The sequence below is a fragment of the Chiloscyllium plagiosum genome, chromosome 23, assembly GCF_004010195.1.
Source record: "Chiloscyllium plagiosum isolate BGI_BamShark_2017 chromosome 23, ASM401019v2, whole genome shotgun sequence".
NCBI lineage: Eukaryota > Metazoa > Chordata > Chondrichthyes > Orectolobiformes > Hemiscylliidae > Chiloscyllium > Chiloscyllium plagiosum.
In genome coordinates this window covers 37,385,914-37,408,686 of record NC_057732.1, presented here as the reverse complement: position 1 = coordinate 37,408,686, position 22,773 = coordinate 37,385,914, and the positions used below count along the sequence as shown (strand labels likewise).

General features: G+C 39.9%; 1 protein-coding gene across 1 annotated transcript; it reads left to right on the top strand.

Moving 5' to 3' along the window:
- Positions 1-313: 313 nt before the first annotated feature.
- Positions 314-22,029, top strand: LOC122561508 (protein FAM71F1-like). Its single transcript, XM_043713255.1, has 5 exons — positions 314-668; positions 1,659-1,828; positions 3,113-3,592; positions 15,524-15,603; positions 20,454-22,029. The coding sequence occupies exons 1-5, from the start codon at positions 474-476 to the stop codon at positions 20,717-20,719; spliced, it is 1,191 nt and encodes a 396-aa protein (XP_043569190.1). The 5' UTR covers positions 314-473; the 3' UTR covers positions 20,720-22,029.
- The last annotated feature ends 744 nt before the right edge of the window (positions 22,030-22,773 follow it).

Here is a 22,773-nt window from a genome sequence, read left to right as displayed (position 1 = left end):
TGCAGTGTAGACTTCGACACATGACGCAACAAAGTACAGGGCTTGGAAAGGTTCTTCTGCATATTACAACGTGAGTGCATATGTTCAGTCACCTCAAAGTTCTAGCGTTACCAAACACTGCCTTTTCACTCTGCATCAGGTCTGTGATCTCACTGTAAAAGTGATGCACCCCCTGACAACTATTATGACATCTCCATCTGCTGTTGTCTCATTAATTAAGTCATTCTGGATGTCACATGGCTTTAACTGATATACAATTGGTCCCAGTTGGATTTAGCTTGATCTAATCACAAGGGCTTTGATTCCTAGTGTCTGCAATCCTTGCAATTGCAAGCCTCAGCTGTCAATTACAGAAGTGACAGCAGAGTTAAAATGGAATCCTTTGTGCAGAAACAGTTCAACAGGTGCACGACAGAAGTGTAGTAACTTGGAAAGACAATTGGCCTGAGAATCACAGGGAGAGGAAAGTAGTCATGATGAATCAATCGACACAACACAGAGACGATTTCTTCATGGGTATAACACAAGCCATTGATTCTGGCCCTGGATCTACAAGACCCAGCCCTGCACAGCTTGGGGTGGAAGGTGGATCTTTACACAGGCTCCTGCGATCCCGGGAATACAATCTTTTTGCTCAGTCTGCCGTCTTTGAAAGTGATTTTATTCAGGTACAAACATTCAGACAAGAATTTGTAAAGTGAAACTGTTTACATGAAACATGTGAAAGGTCATTGATGAAAAGCCATCAAACTAGAAGGTTAACTCTGTTTCTCCCTCCACTTCCTTTCTTACAGGCCTGATACTGTAAAATCTGCTGAGTATTTCAAAACGTTATGTTTTCATTTCAGATTTCAGCATTCATTGTATTTTGTTCTTGGACACTAAATAGGTTCAGCACAGGATCAGCAGGTAGGACTTTCATCTCTCAATCAAAAGATTGTCTTCAAATCCATCTTGAGTGCAAAGTTTAGACAGATTCTCAGTGCAATGTAAAGGGAGTTAGAGGTCCTATTCTTTGAGGTGAGAATCAAGCTGAGATCCTATCTGTTCTCTTTGGAGAACATAAAACATCACACTATTCTGAATGCGAATGGGGAAGGGGTTGTATTGTTGATATTTATCTCCTTACTAAAAGCTACACAACTAAAAAGAATAGTTTTTATCATTCTGCTAATTTTGGTATAATATTTTCTACATTTGCCATAGCTTTAAAGTACTTTATTGGATTTATTGTGTCTGATATAAATACAAGTTCTTTCTTCTTAAAGAAAATTGAATGTCTTTCATTCCACCTTCGGCCAGTATCAAACAATCAGCCAATTTAACAAATCTGTCCCTCCATACTCCCAAAATCAAGGTCCAGACTAACTGTTTTACATGGAGTAAAACTTTCTAGTCAAACACTTCCTAAACAAATACAGCACTGGGTTGAAATGAAGTAAAGCTACATCAATGCTATTCTATCAATCAAGGTACAGCATTCGTTAAGTAAAGATTAAAACTCTGTCCCAGGGCAAATATGGAATGGATTGTGTAAATGGCCCCATTAAATATTTACCACTTGATACTGGAAGTAAAGCCCTAGGAAAGGAAGGTAGAAGGTAAAGATCTGATAGAATGATGGCACTTTGACAATTTAAAATTTGGTTCAAATCCAGGTGACCAGACGAGGAAATCTGGTGGACATCCACAATATCCCAACTCTCTTGACTCTGGGAATAACAGCCTCCGTCCCATTCTTACCCCTCCCAAATATCTTGATCATTGCCAGCAGAGATAGTGAATCCAAAGGAAAAGAGGGAGAAGAAGGATGCATGAAGATAACGAGGTGACAGTGATATGTATATTATTCCCAAACTAATAGCCAGCTCTCAAATGTGAATTGGGCCAAAAGCTCTGTTTCCATGCTCTATGATTCTAATTAGTGACTGGATTACTGAGAGTAGAACTGAGCTATATGGATTATCAAGGTTGTGGATCTAATTCTCAACAAAGAATAAGGCTACAAAGTGGGACAAAGCAGTCAGATTCTTTCTGCTAATCACTAATTTTTCCTGAAAAGTTTAAGTGCGACACTGTTGATATGTGTTTTACTATGACTGGAACATAGAAATTACCATTGCCAACATGGGCACTGGATGCTCTTGTTTGTTTATACGAACATGGAAATTAATTTATCAATGGAAAGAAATATAAGAACAGGAATAGGCATTCAGTTTCTGAATGTAATGCTGTTTAATTAGATCATGGCTGATCTGTATCTCAAATCCATTCACTCACCTTGGTCTGTAACTTTTAATACCACGACCTAACAAGAATCTACAAACCGCAGTTTTTGACACGTTTGAATTGATTTCTGACTTGACCTTTTGGAGACAGGTTTCCAGATTTTCATCTCAGTTTCCAATGGGTTACTCTTCCATTAAAATTGAGGGAATGAATGACACCAAACTGATGTACATCCTTGGCAAATATATCAGAGTCTAACAAATACGGGAAAACAATCTTTCAAACTTCAGTGTGCCCCTTGAACATACTATTGACTCTGCTCTGCAACCTTGGGACAAAAATATTTTAAATAATAGATAGCAGCCACATTAGTTTGACATAAGAAGTATGCATAGTCACTGAAATCTTGGCGTAGCATCTAGACACAGAAAACAAAGTTTCCAATTTGTTTTTCATTTTTCTCTAAATATGGAAGCTTGATCATTTATATAGCTCAATTCTGCAGAGTATTTTACTTCCACAACTGAATAAAGAACAGAAAGGCATGTACATGTACAGGTAATCCCATACAGACAGACTGTTCAGCACAGGAACATTTTTTGTTCTCAGCAGACATAGTCTGGGCTGATTAACGTGCCGTTCAGCAAAATGTCTTGGGTAGCCCAAAAACTCCAGACATCCACATGGTACAGCCCAATAATATATCTGAACTGTTGATTTACCTCATCATCTCTCCTAAGATTTCCAACTACAGTGTCCAACTACAATATGGAATCTGCCCTTCTGTTTGAATTGACAAAACAAAAATAAAGTAAATTGAAGTGAAAAGGTTTCAGAAGGATGATTTTGGAAAGAGCTCCTTGTTATTTGTTTTCTTTGAAAGGATGCTTCCCATGAAACTGGTGCGATTGAGTGTCCACGAAAAGGTCAATAGATGTTTGAAGCTGGTCCTGGCTAATCGAAGCACTTTTTACCTCCAACTCCAAGACAAGCACTCCAACCATGTCTTCAAGCTCTGGGAAGAACTAATTCACATCATTTATGCTGGGCTGTCTATAACATTCAAAGATACCAGTGTTAACCTCCCCCAGACCTCCATGTGTGACTCAAGGAGCTCCTCAACCTCAGTCATCAGTTCTGAGAAATTCACCTACGAAGCTCAGAAATCCTGCCGGAATATTCCCATCAAGAGTAATGCCACAGCAAATCCTAAAATAGGATTTTGGAAAAGAAACCAGCTCTTGGTTGGGAAAGAGATTTGGGATGGCTCTGATGATGTTCACAGTACTGAATCTTCTGGAAGCACCCTCAGATTGCAGCCAATTTATGGAAAGAGCCACATTAAAGTCGTCAGGAAAGACTGGTAAGGAAACTTTAGAATAAAATTTTCTAGTAGATGTTGGAATGTAGAAAGCCCAAGACAAAATAAACAATGCCAATGATCTGACAAAACTAGTCATGACAGTAGATGAGCAAATGATTGTGCCACCTAGTTTGTGTAGTGTTTGTTATAGATCAGGCCTAGAAGATACCTTTCTAGGTATATTGGAGTCATTCATTCCCTTAGGTGGTCTAAGCACCTTATTGTTATGACATACACCTAGATAGCAATGGTCTGAAGTTTATAACAAGACTATCAAATATGAGCTAGATGCTTACATAGTTTGCAGTTGAACCTCAAATCTTCAAGCTCTATAAAGCCACATCAAATTTACATGACTTGATAATTTAAAATGTTAGTGGTTTTATTTCACCATAATTTTAAATTTACAGAGTAGTAAGTATTATAGGTAATTTATCATAATTTAAACAATTTAAGAGTATTGTATGCCGTTTTGGAAAATTTAGGGAGTGATGGATTCTCAGGGGAATGTAGCACAAACAGCCAAGTTTCTGGTATTGAGACTGGATCTATTGCAATGAGGGGTACATCGGGTTCCAAGAGATTGATTGATTGTGTTAGGGGACTCTCTAGCTCGAGGCACAGACAGACTTTTCCATGGCCAGCAGTGAAAAATCAGAATGGTGTGTTGCTTCCCTGGTGCCAGGATCAAGGATGTCTCCGAGAGGGTGCAGAATGTTCTCAAGAGGGATAGGGCCCAGCAGGAGGTCATTGTACACATTGGTTCCAATGACATAGGAAAGGAAAAGGATGAGATTCTGAAGGGAGAATATAGAGAGTTAGGCAGGAATTTAAAAAGGGGGTCCTCGAGAGTAGTAATATCTGGATTACTCCTGGTGCTATAAGCTAGTGAGGGTAAGAATTAGAGGATAGACTGATGAAGCCATGGCTGAGATGCTGGTATATGGGAGAAGGTTTCATATTTTTGGATCATTGGAAACTCTTCTGGGGTAGAAGTGACCTGTACAAGAAGGATGAATTGAATCTACATTGGAAGGGGACTAATATACTGGCAGGAAGATTTCCTAGAGCTGCTCTAGAGAATTTAAACTAATAAGATGGAGGGATGGGACCCAGGGAGATTGTGAGGAAAGAGATCAATCTGAGACTGGTACAGTTGGGTACAGTAGTGAGTCAAACAGTCAGGACAGGCAGGGACAAAGCGGAGACCAAAGTAGGACTGATAAATTAAACTGCATTTATTTCAATGGAAGAGGACGAATAGGGAAGGCAAATGAACTCAGCGCATGGGTAGGCACATGGGACTGGGATATCACAGCAATTACAGAAATGTGGCTCAGGGATGGACAGGACTGGCAGCTTAATGTTTCAGGATACAAATGCTACAGGAAGGACAGGAGGGAGCAAGAGAGGAGAGGGAGTGGTGTTTTTGATAGGGACAGCATTACAGCTGTACTGAGGGAGGATATTCCCAGAAATACATCCATGGAAGTTATTTGGGTGAAACTGAGAAATAAGAAAGGGTTGATCACTTTAGTCAGAGGAAAATTGAGAAACAAATTTGTAAGGAGATCTCGGTTATCTGTAAGAATAATAGGGTGGTTATGGTAGGAATTTTAACTTTAACTTTCCAAACATAGACTGGGAATACCATAATGTTAAGGGTTTAGTTGGAGAGGAATTTAAGTGTATACAAGAAAATTTTCTGACTCAGTATACCTACTAGAGAAGGTGCAAAACTTGTCCTACTCTTGGGAAATAAGGCAGGGCAGGTGACTGAGGTGTCAGGGGGGCCAGAGACCATAATTCTATTAGTTTTAAAATACTGATGGAAAAGGATAGAAATGATCTAAAAGTTGAAGTTCGAAATTGGAGGAAGGCTAATTTTGATGGTAAGAGGCAAGAACTTTCAAAAGCTGTTTGGGGGCAGATGTTTGCAGGTAAAGGGACGGCTGGAAAATGGGAAGCCTTCAAAAATGAGATAATGAGAATCCAGAGACCGTTTATTCCTGTTAAGGTAAAAGGAAGGGCTGGTAGGTGTAGGGAACGTTGGATGACTAAAGAAATTGAGCATTTGGTTAAGAAAAAGAAGGAAGCATATGTCAGGTATAGACAGGATAGATCAAATGAATCCTGAGAATATAAAGACAGTAGGAATATACACAAGATGGATATCAAGAGGGGAAAATAGCTTTGGCAAATAGAATTAAGAAGAATCCAAAGGGTTTTTACAAATCCATTAAGGACAAAAAGCAACTAGGGAGAGAATAGGGCCCCTCAAAGATCAACAAGGCAGCCTTTGTGTGGAGCCGTAGGAGGTGGGGGGAGTTACTAAATGAGTATTTTGCATCAGCGTTTACTGTGGGAAAAGTAAATGGAAGATACAGAATGCAGGGAAATAGGTGGTGACATCTTGAAAAATGTGCATATTATAGGGGAGGAAGTGCTGGATATCTTGAAACGCATAAAAGTTGATAAATCCCCAGGATCTGATCAGGTGTACTCTAGAACTCTGTGGGAAGCTAGGGAAATGATTGCTGGGCCTCTTGCTGAGATAATTGTATCGATAGTCATAGGTGAGGTGCCGGAAGACTGGAGGTTGGCTAATTTGGTGCCATTATTTAAGAAAGGTGGTAAGGACAAGCCGTGGAACTATAGACCGGTGAGCCTGACGTCGTGGTGGGCAAGTTGCTGGAGGGAATCCTGAGGGACAGGATATACAGGTATTTGGAAAGGCAAGGACTGATTAGGGATAGTCAACATGGCTTTGTGCGTGGGAAATCATAACTCAAAAAATTGACAAAGAGGATTGAGGAGGACAGAGCAGTAGACGTGATTTATATGGACTTCAGTAAGGCATTCAACAGTGGGAGACTGGTTAGCAGGGTTAGATGTCATGGAATACAGGGAGAACTAGCCATTTGGATACAGAACTGGCTCAAAAGTAGAAGACAGAGGGAGGTGGTGGAGGGTTAATTTTCAGACTGGAGGCTGTGACCAGTGGAGTGCCACAAGGATCAGAGCTGGGTCCACTACTTTTCATCATTTATATAAATGATTTGGATGTGAGCATAAGAGGTACAGTTAGTAAGTTTGCAGATGGCACCAAAATTGGAGGTGTAGTGGACAGCGAAGAAAGTTACCTCAGATTACGATGGGATCTTGATCAGATGGGCCAATGGCTGAGGAGTGGATGGAGTTTAATTCAGATAAATGCGAGGTGCTGCATTTTGGGAAAGCAAATCTTAGCAGGACTTATACACTTAATGGTAAGGCCCTAGGGAGTGTTGCTGAACAAAGAGACCTTGGCGTGCAGGTTCTACCTCGTCATAGGTCGATAGGATAGTGAAGAAGGCGTTTGGTATGCTTTCCTTTATTGGACAGAGTATTGAGTACAGAAGTTGGAAGGTAATATTGTAGCTGTACAGGACTTTGATTAGGCCAGTTTTGGAATATTGCATGCAATTCTGGTCTCCTTCCTATTGGAAGGATGTTGTGAAACCTGAAAGGGTTCAGAAAAGATTTATAAAGATGTTGCCAGGGTTGGAGGATTTGAGCTACAGGGAGAGGTTGAATAGGCTGGGGCTGTTTTCCCTGGAGCGTCAGAGACTGAGGCGTGACCTTTATAGAGGCTTATAAAATCACAGGGTCATGGATAGGATAAATATCCTAGAGGGCATAGGTTTCGGGTGAGATGGACAAGATATAAAAGAGACCTAAGGGGCAACTTTTTCATGTAGAGGGTGGTACGTGTATGGAATGAGCTGCCAGAGGAAGTGGTGGAGGCTAGTACAATTGCAACATTTAAAAGGCATATATGATGGATATATGAATAGGAAGGGTTTGGAGGGATATGGACCAGGTGCTGGCAGATGGGACTAGATTGGGTTGGGATATCTGGTCGGCGTGGAGAGTTTGGACCGAAAGGTCTGTTTCCATGCTGTACATCTCTATGACTCTAAGTGGGACTAGATTAGGTTGGGATGTCTTGTTGGCATGGACGAGTTGGACTGAAGGGTTTGTTTCCATGCTGTACATCTCTGACTCTGAGTAATCCTTCCTTTTCATTTCCTTCATAGTCTGCCTTGTACTTAAACCCTATTGCACACATGCTAACCTGCTGCTTACCTTTATATTTACCATCATACATCCTGAGTCACTAGTTTAAAGTCCTAGTGACCCCTCCATTTATCCTTTTCACTAGAAGACTGGTTCCACATCGGTTCAAGGGAAGATCATCCCATCGGAACAGACCCCTCCTGTTTCAAAACTGATGCCAATGCCCCATGAAATAGAACCCTTCTTTCCCACACCACTTCCTTAGTCATATGTTTACTTCCCTAATTTTCTTATCCTTAAGCCCATTTGCATGTGATTTGAGTCGTAATCTGGAGATTATAACCCTTGGGGCCCTGTTCTTTAATTTCGTTCCTAGTGCTTGATAATCCACAAATAGGACAACCTTCCTAACCTTGCCAATGTTGTTTGTCCCAATGTGGACTGCAACAACTGGATCCTCCCCCTCCTGCTCCAATATCCTTTCAGGCCAGAGATGTCCTGCACCTTGGCACCAGACAGGCAACACACCAGATCATCTGTTTCTCTAGTTATTCCAGTTGGTGGATGTTGTAGATTTGCAAAAAGCTGCCAAAGGAGATTTGGTGGGTTGCTGCAGCGCTTCTATGGATGGTATACACTGCTGTCCCTATTGCAAATGTTTACCGTCATAGTTAGTTTGTTGAGCAAATGCGTTGATTTGACCTGGTTGGTGCAAAGCTTTTAAAACTTTCTTGTTTGTTGTTAGAGCTGTACTTATCCAGACAAGTGGGAAATATTCCATTATTCTCCTAACTAATGCACTCTAGATAATGGATAATGCTTTTGTGGGAGGTGTGTGAGTGTGTTGTCGTATTTAATTGCTGATCCAAATGAGCTTCTGCTGAATTTTAACTCCCACAATTTGGATGCTGGGGTATTCAGTCAGACTTGGTCAAAATCAAGTTGCAGCTTCTTTCCTGTTGAAGATGGGTCATTGCCTGGAACTTAGCTGATGCATTTTTTTTCTTGTCACTTATTAGTCGACGTCTGAATATTTTCTAGGTTTGCTGCATGCAGGTGTAGATTGCTTGCGGATCTGAGGAGTTACAAATCATATTGAGCACTCTGCAACAAACAATGAATATCTAATTTCTTTTAATATTATGATGGAAGAATAGTCATGAACAATCAACTGATGATGGTTGAGTCTAAGACACTAACCTCATGAGACTTTGCATGTGATGTCTGGCCTCCAACAACCATAATGATCCTTTTGAGTTGAGTATGACCTCAAACATTGGAGAATATGGTCTCCCCTCCTCCCAGAAACCTGATTCCCATTGATTTCAATTCCTATGGATCTTTGATGCCATATTCAATCAAATGCTGCCTTCATTCAAAGGCATTAATTCTCATCTCTCCTCTGGAATTCAGTTCTTTTGTCCACATTTGGACCAATTCTCTGAGGTTTGGAGCCAAGTGTTGCGAGTAGAACCCAAACTAAGCATGGGGTGAGCAGATTATTGCTTTGATGGGTTATTGCCATTTGATAGGTTTCATTGACAGCACTATCATTTTACCAATGGTAGACAGGGATTGGGAAGGCACAGTTATGGCAAGGTTAGATTTTTCCTGGGCTTTTTTTGTGGATAAATTTTACATGGGCAATTTTCCACACTGTCAGGTGGACACCAGTGTCTTGAATGTATTGGAACACTTTGATGTGTAGCTGGTTATGGAGAACACTTTAGTACTAGAATCAGGAATTTGAGAGGCCACATAGCACTTGGTATATCCTAAGCCTTCACTCATTTGAATTTTTTTTAGAAGTTAGAATCCTTACAGTGTGGAAACAGGCCAATTGGCCCAATAAGTCCACACTAACCCTCTGAAGAGTATCACACCCAGACCCATACCCCTACACTATACCTGGAACCTTCTTTTTTTTTCCCCAAGGCTAATACACCCAACCTACATATCACTGAATGCTTATGGGCATTTAGCATGGCCAGTCCACCTAATTTGCATATCTTTGATATCGTATGGAGTTTTAAAAAATTCATTCATAGGGTGTGACCATAGCTGGCTAGACCTGCATTATTACTCATCACTAATTGCCCAGAGGGCAACTACATTGTTGTAGGTCTGGCCAGGTAAAATAGTCACATATAGGCCGGGCGAGGTAAGGGCATTAGTGAACCAGATGAGTGTTCCTGACAATCGAAAACATTATCATGGTCATCATTAGACTCTTTAGTCCAGTTTTTTTTGATACAGGTATTTCTGGTATAACATGATGGTTGCATTCCTTTTGTTTTATTGAAGGAGATTTTTATTTTTTTACAAAATTATAAAATTACAAAACAGTATAACAACCTTATGGTACAACAATAAACTAACTACTACTGTACAAAACAAATCAAAAATACCAAAAGAAAAAAAGCAATCTTCCCATATTACAATTCAATAAATAATCAGACATAATAAGTTAAATTAAATTAGGTTGAATTGAGCTAAAGTAACTTAACTTACACCATTCAGTGCCACCTCCCGACGCATCGGTTAACATACCTGTACTTATTCAGGATTCTTCCTCTCAGGATCCTCGGCCCACCAGATACAGTCTCCGTGGCTACACAAAGGCCCTAATTAGTATGGTCTGCATCTATGTGATTCAAAAAGGGCTGCCATGTCTTATAGAAAAGTTCCAGTTTCTGGTGCACCATACTTGTAAGGAAGTCTAGGGGAACATGCTCTATCACTAATGTATGCCATCCTGAAAGACCCAATGGGGGTTTTCCGAGACCCAGCTCCTCAGAATGTTCTTCCTCGTGCAATATGTAAGAATGTTAAACAGTTTCTTCCCATGCTCATCTAGAGAAGGCAGACTCAGTGATCCCAGAAGGAGGGATACTGGATCTGCCTTAACCTCAGTCCCTAAGATCTCCTCCAAAAATTTTGCTATGGCGCCCCAATATCTATGAATCTTATGGCATGGCCACATGCAATGTGTGGAAGTTTACATTTAGTGCACTTCAGAGATGCTCCTTTTTAAAATTTTGCTGGCCGCTCTGGGGCCAGATGGGCCCTGTGGAGAATCTTTAATTGCATAGCCTGCATTTTATTACAAATCAAAATCTTTTTCACATTCTCCCAGGCATCCTCCCATACTTCTGACGAAATTTCTGCTCCCAATTCTTGATTCCAGATTCTGTAAAGCCTTTCAATATGTTCCGAGGCACCCCTTCTGTGTAAATGATAGAGGGTACTAATCAAGAAAGTGCCCGTGGACTGAAGCACTCTCCTCTCCACATCGGATTTATCAGAATGACCCAATAGCATGGTCCTTTTCTGTATAAAGTCGCTGATCTGAAAATTGTGGAAGAGGTCACAACTGAATAACCCATATTTATGACTCAGCTGATCAAAAGACATCATGACCTCCCCCTCAAATAGGTCTCCCAAACAGGAGACTCCCTGAGACTCCCATAACATAAAGCCAGAATCCATTGATCCTGGCCTAAATCCTGGTATTCCTACTATGGGGGTGAGCAGGGAGGTCTTATTTAAATTACCTTTGCTCTGTTGCATCATTCTCCATGCTTTGACTGTGTTAATGACAATCAGATTTTTACAATACTCCATGACAGTTCTCATCCTATCCATAAAAAGCAAATTAATAAGAGGACATTTTGCCTGGGAGGCCTCAATATTGAGTCAGATCAACCTTGGATCCTGACAAGCCCAATCATTCACATAAGACAATAAATAACTTATTTGATATCTTTTGAAGTCTGGGAGGTCTACCCCTCATCCCCTGTGGAAGCTGGCAAACTTAAAACGTTGCCTGCAGTGCCAAATGAAAGATCCAAGCCAACCATCAAGTCTCCGCAGCACTTTCTTAGGTCGCACTGGAGGGAGCATTCACATGGGGTATAGTAGGCAAGGAAGAACATTCATTTTTATCAGAGCTATTCGACCCGACCAGGATATTGGTAGCTCCTCCCAACGCTGAAGGTCTTGTATTATCTTCTCAGAAATTTGTATAAAATTAGCTTTGCACAATTGGTGAAAGGCAGGGATAAAGAAAATACCTAAATATAGGAAACCTCCCTGTGACCACCCAAAATGAAATAGAATTCCACCTTCAAGATCAGGTACTCCCACAAGACCCCCCCACGGGCATGGCCTCCAATTTTGTAAAATTAATTTTATACCCTGAAAAGGAGCCAAATATTTTGTATTAAACAGGTCACAGACATTGTCAGAAGGACATTATCTGTATAGAGAGTGATTTTATGCTCTCCTATTCCCACTTCTGGGACAACTATTTTGGGGTCCTTCCAAATAGTCTCTGCCAACAGTTCAATCACTAAAGTAATCAGCAGCAGTGAAAGGGGGCACCTTTGTCGGCTGCCTCCACCAATTTTAGGCCATTTGTGAGAACCGCTGCCATGGGATCGCTTATACAACACCGCCACCCAACTGGCAAAGACCCCTCCCCCTACCCCCACATAGGTCCACCAACTGTTTGGATTGTGGGGAGATGCCCAAAAGACCTCTTGGCATCCAATCCACCTTGGGATCTATAAGACAGTTGAAGTCTCCCCCTATAATTATGTGGTGCACTCCAAGGGCCATCAGCATGGAAAGTGCATCAGTTAAAAATTTGAGGGTGTGTGCCGAGGGCAGTAGACATTCAAAATGCCATACTCCTCTCATTTATAAGGGCTTTAAGGATCACAAATCGCCCAAGCTCGTCCTTAATGTGGTCGAACACCTGGAATGGTAGATTATTCTGTATTAGTATAGTCACTCCTCTGCTTTTGGAATTAAAAGACAAGAAGGACACCCAGCCAAACCCTCCTTGCTGTAACTTTAGATGTTCCTTATCATCTAAGTAAGTTTCTTGTAGCAGAGCAATATCGACCCTCTCCTTTCTGAGACTGGAGAGCACTTTCTTTCTTTTAACCGGTGAGTGAGTCCCCTTTATGTTCCAGGTGCACCATCGAAATGAACAACTAGCCATAACTGTCTAAAGCAGCTCATGACCCCCCCCCCCCCCCAACACGAGAGGAAGGACCCTATTCATAATGCACCAAATGGAGACTAGAAAAGATTCAAAATATCTAAAAAATACAAGTACAAACACTACCAAAGCAAAAATTCTAATAACTACTCCCAAAATAAACAAAAGATGAATAACTGGACACTTTCCCCCTTGCCCACAGGGGGCACTCACCCTATTCACTCAAAACGCCATGTCTCCTTCTCGCTGAAGCTATGCCCTAAATCCAGACAAAACAGAAACAAAGAAAACATATATCTTATACGCATGAAAATTAAAAGTGGGCATCCAACCCATCCCACCTATACATCGACCCCACTTGTTGTCAGTAAAAGAAATGACCACCCCAACCAAAAAACATAACAGCGACTCGCAAAAATAACAAGAAAGGAAAAGATGCAACTCCACATATTACAGGAACAAAGCCAGGCACACAAAGTAAACAGCAGAGAGAACCAAGAAAACACTATTGTCCATAGTATTTGACCCAACCAGTCTATTTTAAAGTATCTGGGAAATCCTTTGCCTTCTCTGCTGAATCAAAATTATGCACAGACTCTCCATGGCTAAAGCGCAACACTTGCCAGGTACTTTACAGAATACTGAATGTTCAAGTCTCTCAGCATCTTTTTTACTTCATCATAAGATTCCCTCTTTCAGATCACAGCCCCAGAAAAGTCCTGAAAAAACATGATTTTCAACCCCTTGTAGATCAGGGCCTGTGAATCTTTCCCCAGCATTCTGGAAGCTTCCATAACCATTTGTTTGTCTCTGTAACATTGAAGTCGAGCTAGGACCGGGCATGGGCATTGGTCTGAGCCAGGCCTGCGCACCGCGAACCTGTGAGCCCGCTCAACTCACACCCAACCTGATGTGGCTCCCCATCCAGAGAGCTGTGGGAGCCATTGCTCCAGGAAGCTGATCTCTTTCATCTCGGTTTGGCAACCCAGTAATGCAGATATTCTTTCTCCGACCTCTATTTTCGAGGTTGTCGACCTGCTCGATTAAGGTCAGCACATGTTTTTTTCAGGGCCTGAATCCTCCGCCCCCCACCACCAAGGATTCTGCCTCACTCTCCGATGCCAGAGTTTGCTGCTCCATCTCCTCCATGTGCTGCCCAAGATGTTGGATCTCATGCTCATGCTTTTGTAACATGGCTGAGATTGGGTGCAGTCTGGTCCGGGACTCCTCCAGTTCTGATTCAATCTTCTCTTGGAGTTTGATGAACTCTGAGACCAAACTCTGCTGCTCAGGTAAGTTCAAAGGAGCCTCCGCGTGAGTCAGCACTGCAGCCGCAGCCACTTCGTTGCTGCAGGGGAATGCCCTGCATGTTGTGATCCACGTGGCCCCTTTCCTTTACTCACATTAAAAGTGATACTTAGAAATTCTAGGGACTTTACACTGCCGATTTTTACGAAAATGGCTGGTAAGGGGAGGGTGAAAGCGCCACTTTGCCTGGATTGTGGTGCAGAGGTCAGCAAGACAAACCTGTTAGATCACCTCCATCTTGAATCCCTTCGATGCTTGCATTCCTGTGCAACATCACACTATAGAAAGTAGTTATGGTTATCCACTTTGGTGGCAAGAATAGGAAGGCTACCTAAATGGAGTCAGAGTTAAAAATCACACAACACCAGGTTATAGTCCAACAGGTTTAATTGGAAGCACACTAGCTTTCCTTCATCAGGTGAAGGAGCGTCGCTCCAAAAGCTAGTGTGCTTCCAATTAAACCTGTTGGACTATAACCTGGTGTTGTGTGATTTTTAACCATTGTACACCCAGTCCAACACCGGCATCTCCAAATCATTAATGGAGTCAATTTAGGTAAAGGGGCAGTACAAAGAGATCTGGGTGTTCTTGTACACCAGTCAATGAAGGCAAGCATACAGGTATAGCAGGTAGTGAAGAAAGCTAATAGCATGCTGGCCTTTATAACAAGAGGGATTGATTATAGAAGCAAAGAGGTTCTTCTGCAGCTATACAGGGCCCTGGTGAGACCGCATCTGGAATATTGTGTGCAGTTCTGGTCTCCAAATTTGAGGAAGGACATTCTGGCTATTGAGGAAGTGCAGCGTAGGTTCACGAGGTCAATTCCTGGAATGGCGGGACTATCTTATGTTGAAAGATTGGAGCAACTGCACTTGTATACCCTTGAGTTTAGAAGACTGAAAGGGGATCTGATTGAGATATATAAGATTATTAAAGGATTGGACACTCTGGAGGCAGGAACCATGTTTCCGCTGATGGGTGAGTCCGGAACCAGAGGACACAGCTTAAAAATAAGGGGTAGGCCATTTAGGACAGAGATGAGGAGAAACTTCTTCACCCAGAGAGTGGTGGGTGTGTGGAATGCTCTGCCCCAGAGGGCAGTGGAGGCCCAGTCTCTGGATTTGTTTAAAAGGTATAAAAGGTGTTGGCTTGCATAAAGAGCTTCAGCTTCAATGCATCTTTCCTTGAGGAATGGCAATCATCTATATTTAAGGCAGGTACCTCATTTTTAGATGTTGACTATTGGTGTGGAAATGTTTCTTGACATCAAATAGGAAACAAGTCACAAACATCACAAATGACTTCCAGTGGTGACACAAAGATGCTACAAATAATTATCAGTGATAAGCATTACAGTGCTAATCTGATTGGCATTGAAAATAGTACCAATCTGATATACTTTAGAAATTTTGCCAATCTGGCACTGATTAGCACTATAAATAGGAATCCATATAGTGTTTGAGTTGTAATTTAAGAAAAAAGCATTCTAGACAAGTATTAACAAAGGCATACCTAATGATGTTATCAGAAATAATAATAGAATGTATTTCCATCAGGGTGCCTGATACTCAGGAACCTCAAAAAATACGAACAAGAACTGAACAATTACTCAATGTGAAAGAAGAGAAAAGCCCAGGTACAAAGAAGACAGTGTTTATGTTTCACTTTGCTTTATGTTAGTGATGTCTTTGGCAGAAGGGTTCAATCTGAACATTCTGTGATTGTAAATATAGCTACAAGTCAACTTGCATATTATATTTTACTTTAACTCATTCTTTGCCAGGGCCTAAATGCTGTGCAACTTTTGAACACCCTCTATTTCCTCATCCTCCAACAATTCATTTGCTTCTAAAATATTAACATAAACTTATTGTTTTCTGGCCTGCCTTTTTTTAATCTCCAAGTAGTGTTCAAGAAATCGTGAATGTATGCAAGGTTACTTGTTTAAGTTCACATAAGGATGCTTATGAATATGTTCAAAAGGATGGGTGTCAGGATATGTACTTATGTTCTCTTCTCCATAACTGTCATTGTTACTATTATCCCATTCCATCTCTTAATGATATTTTACCCAGTCTTGCTAATACCCAAACATTTATTTACTTTTTCAAATATGGGATGGTATTCCTGCTTCAAATTGGCTGTTGCAAAGTTGAAATGAGAACTCTTTTTCTCTCTTTAAGCCATGTAGGATTATGGGCATTGTGATATGTAGAATTGAATGAATGTATCAGTTTATTTAACCAATTGCTGAGTCAGTAAATTTCTAGTGAGATACTGAGCTAGACAGATTCATTCTAGGTTGAGTGTAGCCAGGTTCATAGTGAGGATGCTCAGGTGACCTCAACAGCCACAGATTCAGGAAATGTAAAATCAGCCAGATTTGCTGTTTCTGACTACTGTCCTTGAGCCCAGCTGTAAAGTACATAAGATCATAAGACATAGGAGCAGAAATTAGGCCATTTGGCCCATAGAGTCTGCTGTGTCATTCAATCATGGCTGTTTTCAACCCCATTCTCCTATTTTCTCCCCATAACCTTTGATCTCCTTAACCATCAAGAACCTAACTATCTCTGTCTTAAATATACTCAATGACCTGGCCTCAGCCTTCTATGAATTCTCCACAGCAATGAATTCCAGTTCACTCTTTGATTGAAGAAATGTTCCCTCATCTCTGTTCTAAAGGGTCTTCCCTTTACTCTAAGGCTGTTCCCTCAGCTTCTAGTCTCTCCTGCTAATGAAAACATTTTCCCAACGTCCCCTCTATCCAGGCCTTTCAATATTCTGTAAGTTTCAATTAAATTCCCCCCATATCTTTCTAAACTCCATCGAGTATAGACCCAGAGTCCTCAAAATGTCCACAAATATTAGCCTTTCATTCTTGGGATCATTCTTGTGAACCTCCTCTGGACCTGTTCCAAGGCCAGTACATCTTTCCTGAGGTATGAGGCCCAAAACTGCTCACGATATTCTAAATGTGACCATATTCTGACTAGAGACTTCTAAAATCTCAGCAGTACATCCCTGCTTTTATATTCTAGCCCTCTTGAAATAAATTGTATTTGCTTTCCTAACTACTGACTCAATCTGCAAGTTAACTTTAAGAGAATCCTAGACCAGGACTCCCAAATCCCTTTGCATTTCAGATTTCCAAATTTTTACTCCATTTAGAAAATGGTCTGTACCTCTAATCTTCTTACCAAAGCACATGACCTCGCACTTTCCCATGTTGTATTCCATCTGCCATTTCTTTATCCACTTTCCTAACCTGTCTAAAACTTTCTGCAGTCTCCCCACCTCCTCAATATTATCTATCCTTCCCACTATTTTTGCATCATTTGCAACGTTAGCCAGAATGTCCTCAGTTCCTTCATCTAGATCATTTAATGTATAAAGTGAAAAGTTGTGGCCCCAACACTGACCCTTGCAGAACACCATTTGTCACCAGCTGCCATCCTGAGAAGGACCTTTTTATCCCCAGTTTTGCTTTCTGCCAGACAGCAGAATACATGAATATAGGTAAGCACAGTATCAGGGCATGTTGTGATATAATAACAGTTAAATAGCTTTTTTTCGTCACCAGTGAAAAGCTACATCATTATTAAGGAATTCAGGAGAAATTTCTTAATTTAGACAATGGCAAGAACTGATATTTGCAACCGCATGTAGTAGATCAGGTAAAATACACAGATTATTATGGGGAAACTAGATACTGTTTCTAAAGCTCGAATAAGTGTGGAAAAAAGGAATAGAAGGATCTATTGATACAGTTAGGTGAATGGGAGGAAATTCACATAGCAAAGAATCTGGCATAAACCTGTTATGTGAAATGGGTTTTCTCTGTGCTATAAATTTGACGTAATTGAATGGATGTAATTTTAGGATGGTGAGCAGATTCCTTTGGAAAAAATAGCAAGGATCCAATGTTTGGAGGGAAGCAGTGAATGCCAGAGGTGACACGTAAATTTGCTGTAAATATATATACTGCATATGTGGTGTTTATTAATCCATTTACTCGCTAGCACAAACTCTCCTCCTGCATTAGTGCTGTTTCCCGTGGCAATGGCATGATTTACAGACGATTGTTATAACTATTATTAGATCACATCTTGTCATGTTATATGACCATTACCTCCAACCTGGTGACAACTGCAGATATTGCAGAATTTAATTACTGTAACATTTATTGATTCAAAGTCAACATATGTTATTTAAATAAAGGTTGTTTGGAGAGAGTTATGAGACAGCACAGTCCCAACCCCTTGCTTGCATCTGTACTTCATGATGTCCTTGGAATTCATCCTTGTTTTACACTCCTTGTAGCTTCTGTGCTGTTATCACTCTATTGTAATTTATTGTGGTTATGTACAAATTAGTTAATGCTAACATTGAACATTCCAACTCTAAATTCAGCACAGTTTAAGTATAGGTCATTCTGCTATAACACGCATCTCATTGACACAAATTCGCTATAACGCAATTGACAAGTTGGAGACACTGTTCCAAAACATGTACTTTTCAAATGTGTGTTGGCTGTAACATGATTGCATTGCCAACACTAAGTGCTGTTTCTAAAGCTCGATTTTTCTGAAGCACAGGATTGCACAAGAACACAACCAACGCGTTATAGAAGAACCACCTTTACAAGGTGAAACATGCACATATTCAAATGTTAACAGGAATAATTCCTAGTCCTACAATTTTTGTTTGGACAGATAGAGAATTCTTTTGTTTAGTTGATTTCAGGAAAAAAATAAGATTGTTAGATGGGACAAGGTTAACACGGCCAACCAGAGCTAACTTTCCTTCCATTACCTGTCTTTTTTTTTTCTGGATAGTCAAAGGTCAAGTATAACTTCACCATCCAATTCTCTCACTACTCTTCCCTGCCCTGATAATATGGTTGCAATCAGAGGTCATGGTGCTTACTGATTATAAATCTAAAGCCTTGCATTTCATGTAAGGTGCATTAATTCTCTCATCAGCAAGTCATCCAAAACTGAAAACTGTCCTAAGCAGCAAGTAAAACATCATGGAAATTGTTTTGCATATTATATAACAGGTTGTACCTATAATGATGAACACAAGAATGCCAGTTTTTCTGAGTCTTGTAGACTTCAGATTTCTTCTTAAAAACGCATTTAGAATATCCTAACTTCCAAGCTTTTGAGTTTGAGAGCTGCATAAATGTGCATCTCTGGGGTTGCATTCAATATTTCAATTCACCCTCTCATTATTAACCACTTAAGATACATGCAAAATACTAATATTGATGTTTATCCACCAATGTGGCAATAATACTTCTAACACATCTTTAGGCCCATAATCCTCAAAGATAACAAACTAATGAATGAGAAATAAAGGTAACAATGGTTAACTCACTTGGGCACAAAAAGCAGGTATCAGATCTCAGTTGACTGTGTGTTATTTATGAACCTTAGTCTGAGTTCCCTTCCATTAAATGATTCTCCATTTTTGCTTGAATATGCTTTACTTCATGTATTCTGCCATTTTTCCTCATTTGTTCCTGCTTTTTGTCTTGAAAGTAGTGATGGGAACATAGTTATTCATGCATTAGCAGCCGCTTTAATACCTTGCCAAAGTGGCCATTCCATAGGTGAGAACTTAGTATTAACAATCAGTCAACAAATGGACGTTGGTAACCATTAATGCTGTCCTATCTTCCCTAACACCATAACTGTGTACTTTCCAATAGAGGTTACCAGATAGGGTTCAGAAATGAGCAACTATGGCTGATTTTTCTATTCAGAAAGCTAATTGTAGAATTCTCACAGCTACATTTATTTCATTGTACAGAGATCAGGGATTGAAGCTGGGGTTTTTCCAATCTGTGCAACTCAGTAACTTACCAAATCATACAGTTACCCACTGAACCATTAGTTTTTTTTTCTCTCATTTGTATGTAAGGAAGGAATGATTAGACCTTTAAAACCCCACTTGGCTTCACTACCTCTTCATTTATATGGTTTCTTTGCACATTTGTGCTTTGTTTTTTCACCTAGAATATTCAATAATAAAAATACCAATCTCACTGGTATTGATAAAACTCATTTCCAGAACTAGCATGTCTGAGATCAAAGTTTTTGTGAAAGGAGTTGGTGAGTCTAGAAAGACCAAGTTTATTGCAAGCATATACACTGTATACTGTTGAGACAAAAACATACACTATAAAAATATAAAATTTATTTTTAAATGTCTGAAATTCCTAAGAAGCACTTTTTTATTGGAGGGGTGGTAGGGCAATGAAAGAGAGATTGTTACCCCATATATTCTGGACCACCTCCAGTGAAATCTCCAAAAATGGGATGGAATGTTGAAGCAAATACATCCCTTCCTAGACTCTCTGTCCCCAGTAATTAGAGATTTCTAGGCTTAGGGTGTAAATGAGGATGAGCATTAAAATCAGAGGATCTATTATCTGACACTCGTGTGTTTCATGATGACATCAGTTCGTTTTGTGTGTAGGAGACGAGTGGGAACAGATTATTGAAAGATGCTCCTGTGATCACTGCAAAACGTGTAATCAAGACTTGGCACAACACACCCTGCCCTGTAAACAGAAGAAAGCTGAAACTGGAGAACAAGAGGAGGAGGAAGAAGGTGAAGGAGAATCTAATGCATTTGAGGCAGAAGATGAAGACCGCACCTATTTCGGACTCTGGGAACGTGACCGACCAACACTAATGCCACTTTCCAGGCTTAGCAGCCTCATTGCTGTTGGCCTTAGATAGTTTTAAATTTTATGTTTTTTGGAAGACAAAATCTGTTTGATTTATATTAAAAAATTATCTGTATCTGACACTTTTTGATTATGATGTGACAACAAACTGTCAATATACACTAGTCAGTAATTTAATTGCTGAATATTTTCTCAGCTTATCCCGCAATTCAAGATTACTATCATTTATCTTTAAATATACTGGAAGGTTGCCTCTACCCTGTCCCATCAAGTCTTTAAGGGCAAAAACAGTATGAGCCATATACAGAGTAAAGTTTTCTCTAGATTATTCATCAGCAGGTTGAATATAGCATGGGTTTGATATACACTGGAAATTTCCTCAAGGGTTTCTTGTAATACACATCAGAGTTTACATGGTGCAGCCCAGGTTTTCATTTCAAGTTACCAGTTACCGAACAGGAGAACACCCAAAGACACTCATGGAAATAAGGTACAGCTTCCATCAACCTCTTTTAGGCTAGGTACAGCACAGAGTAGAAGCTGTGCAAAGCTTCTCCAGGTCAGATGCAATATAAGTTAGATAAACAGTTTAGCTCCTCAACACAATGACCATCAAGTCAGATGCAGTACAGATTAGATCCACAGTAAAACTGTTCACACAATCTAACACTCTTGAGATCATATAGGTATATGCAAAATAAGGCTTCCTATACACTATCTAACAGTATCTTAATCCCTTTTTGTGCCAAGTTCAAGAACAAAAAATGCTGGGGCAGGATTTTTAAGGGGATTGAATAAAATTTGAGTTCTCATAGCATTGTCATCATTACCTTCAGTACAGATTTCTCCACAAAGCAGATCTAAATATTACCGAAAAGAAAGACATTGTGCTGAACCTTTTAGGTGTAATTCTATTACTGGGTAGCACTGCCATGTAAAACTGACTGTGCTATTGTCACAGAAACCATCAATTTCAGGTAATCAGTAACATTTATGATGTGGCTAACTTTATGCTTGCTAGAAGAATGTGTATTCATATGCAGGCACCCATTTTCAGCAAACTAAGGAATATGTTCAGGTTTTGTACTTTTTTGAATTATCCAGGAGCTTAGTTCGCATTGCTTATTTTATAGCAATTCCCCAGTCAATCAAAGTTAACTTATCAACTAATTAGCACCCATTTCTCCTATATCATTAATTGCTATGAATTGTTTAAAATTTTGCATTCTTATGTTGTCCGGTGATCTGTAAGGCAAATAGCTTCAACATAATTTATTTATTTTTTAGCAATTTTCAAGTTCTTTTTAAGTACTTAGCAAAAGTCATATTTGTAAGGGAACGGAGTTTAAAACTTTTTTTTAAATGTCTGTCTCATACTTTAGAAATGCAGTAAACACACAAGGTACCATTACATTGGAGAAACCACACAGATTTTCTTTATGAACATCCTTCGGTAATGAGGGTGAAGCATAATGCAGCTCCTTGAGAAAATATTGGAGTGTGCTGATAAAGAAAATATAGTGGAGATTGAGTTACATTTTTCAAAAGATAAAGTATCACAATGGAACATTTTTGATAAAGCTAACCTGGTCCATTTTCAGATTATATTAGGATGTGTGGTCACCCCTTCATAACAGTTAGGGAAATAAAAAGATATTAATGACCTGGAAGTTACAGCACTTCAACTGCACATCCAAGTGTTTTTTTCTAATAAATATTTTTATTGAAAACCTTTTTAAATCTTTTACAAAACATTTATATACAAAAAAAAGTAACATCATCAAAACAGAAAAATAGGCAGTACAACAAAGCCATAACGCAGTACTATTATTAATGAACGACCTACTATTCTACCAGAACAAACATATTTACTTAACTTAAACTAAACTACAAACATATTAAATAAATACTAATTTCAGCTAAATTCAATTAACTTAAATTAAATAATATCTCACTACTTTATTCTATTTCACTCATCACTCCTCCACTGAGGCGTCCATCCCTGGGAGCATCACCTATAGTACCCGTACTCTTTTTTTCCCCCCAGCCTCTTCCTCCCGGGACCCCAGGGGCACCCATACTGATTCCCACAGCTATACTATGGCC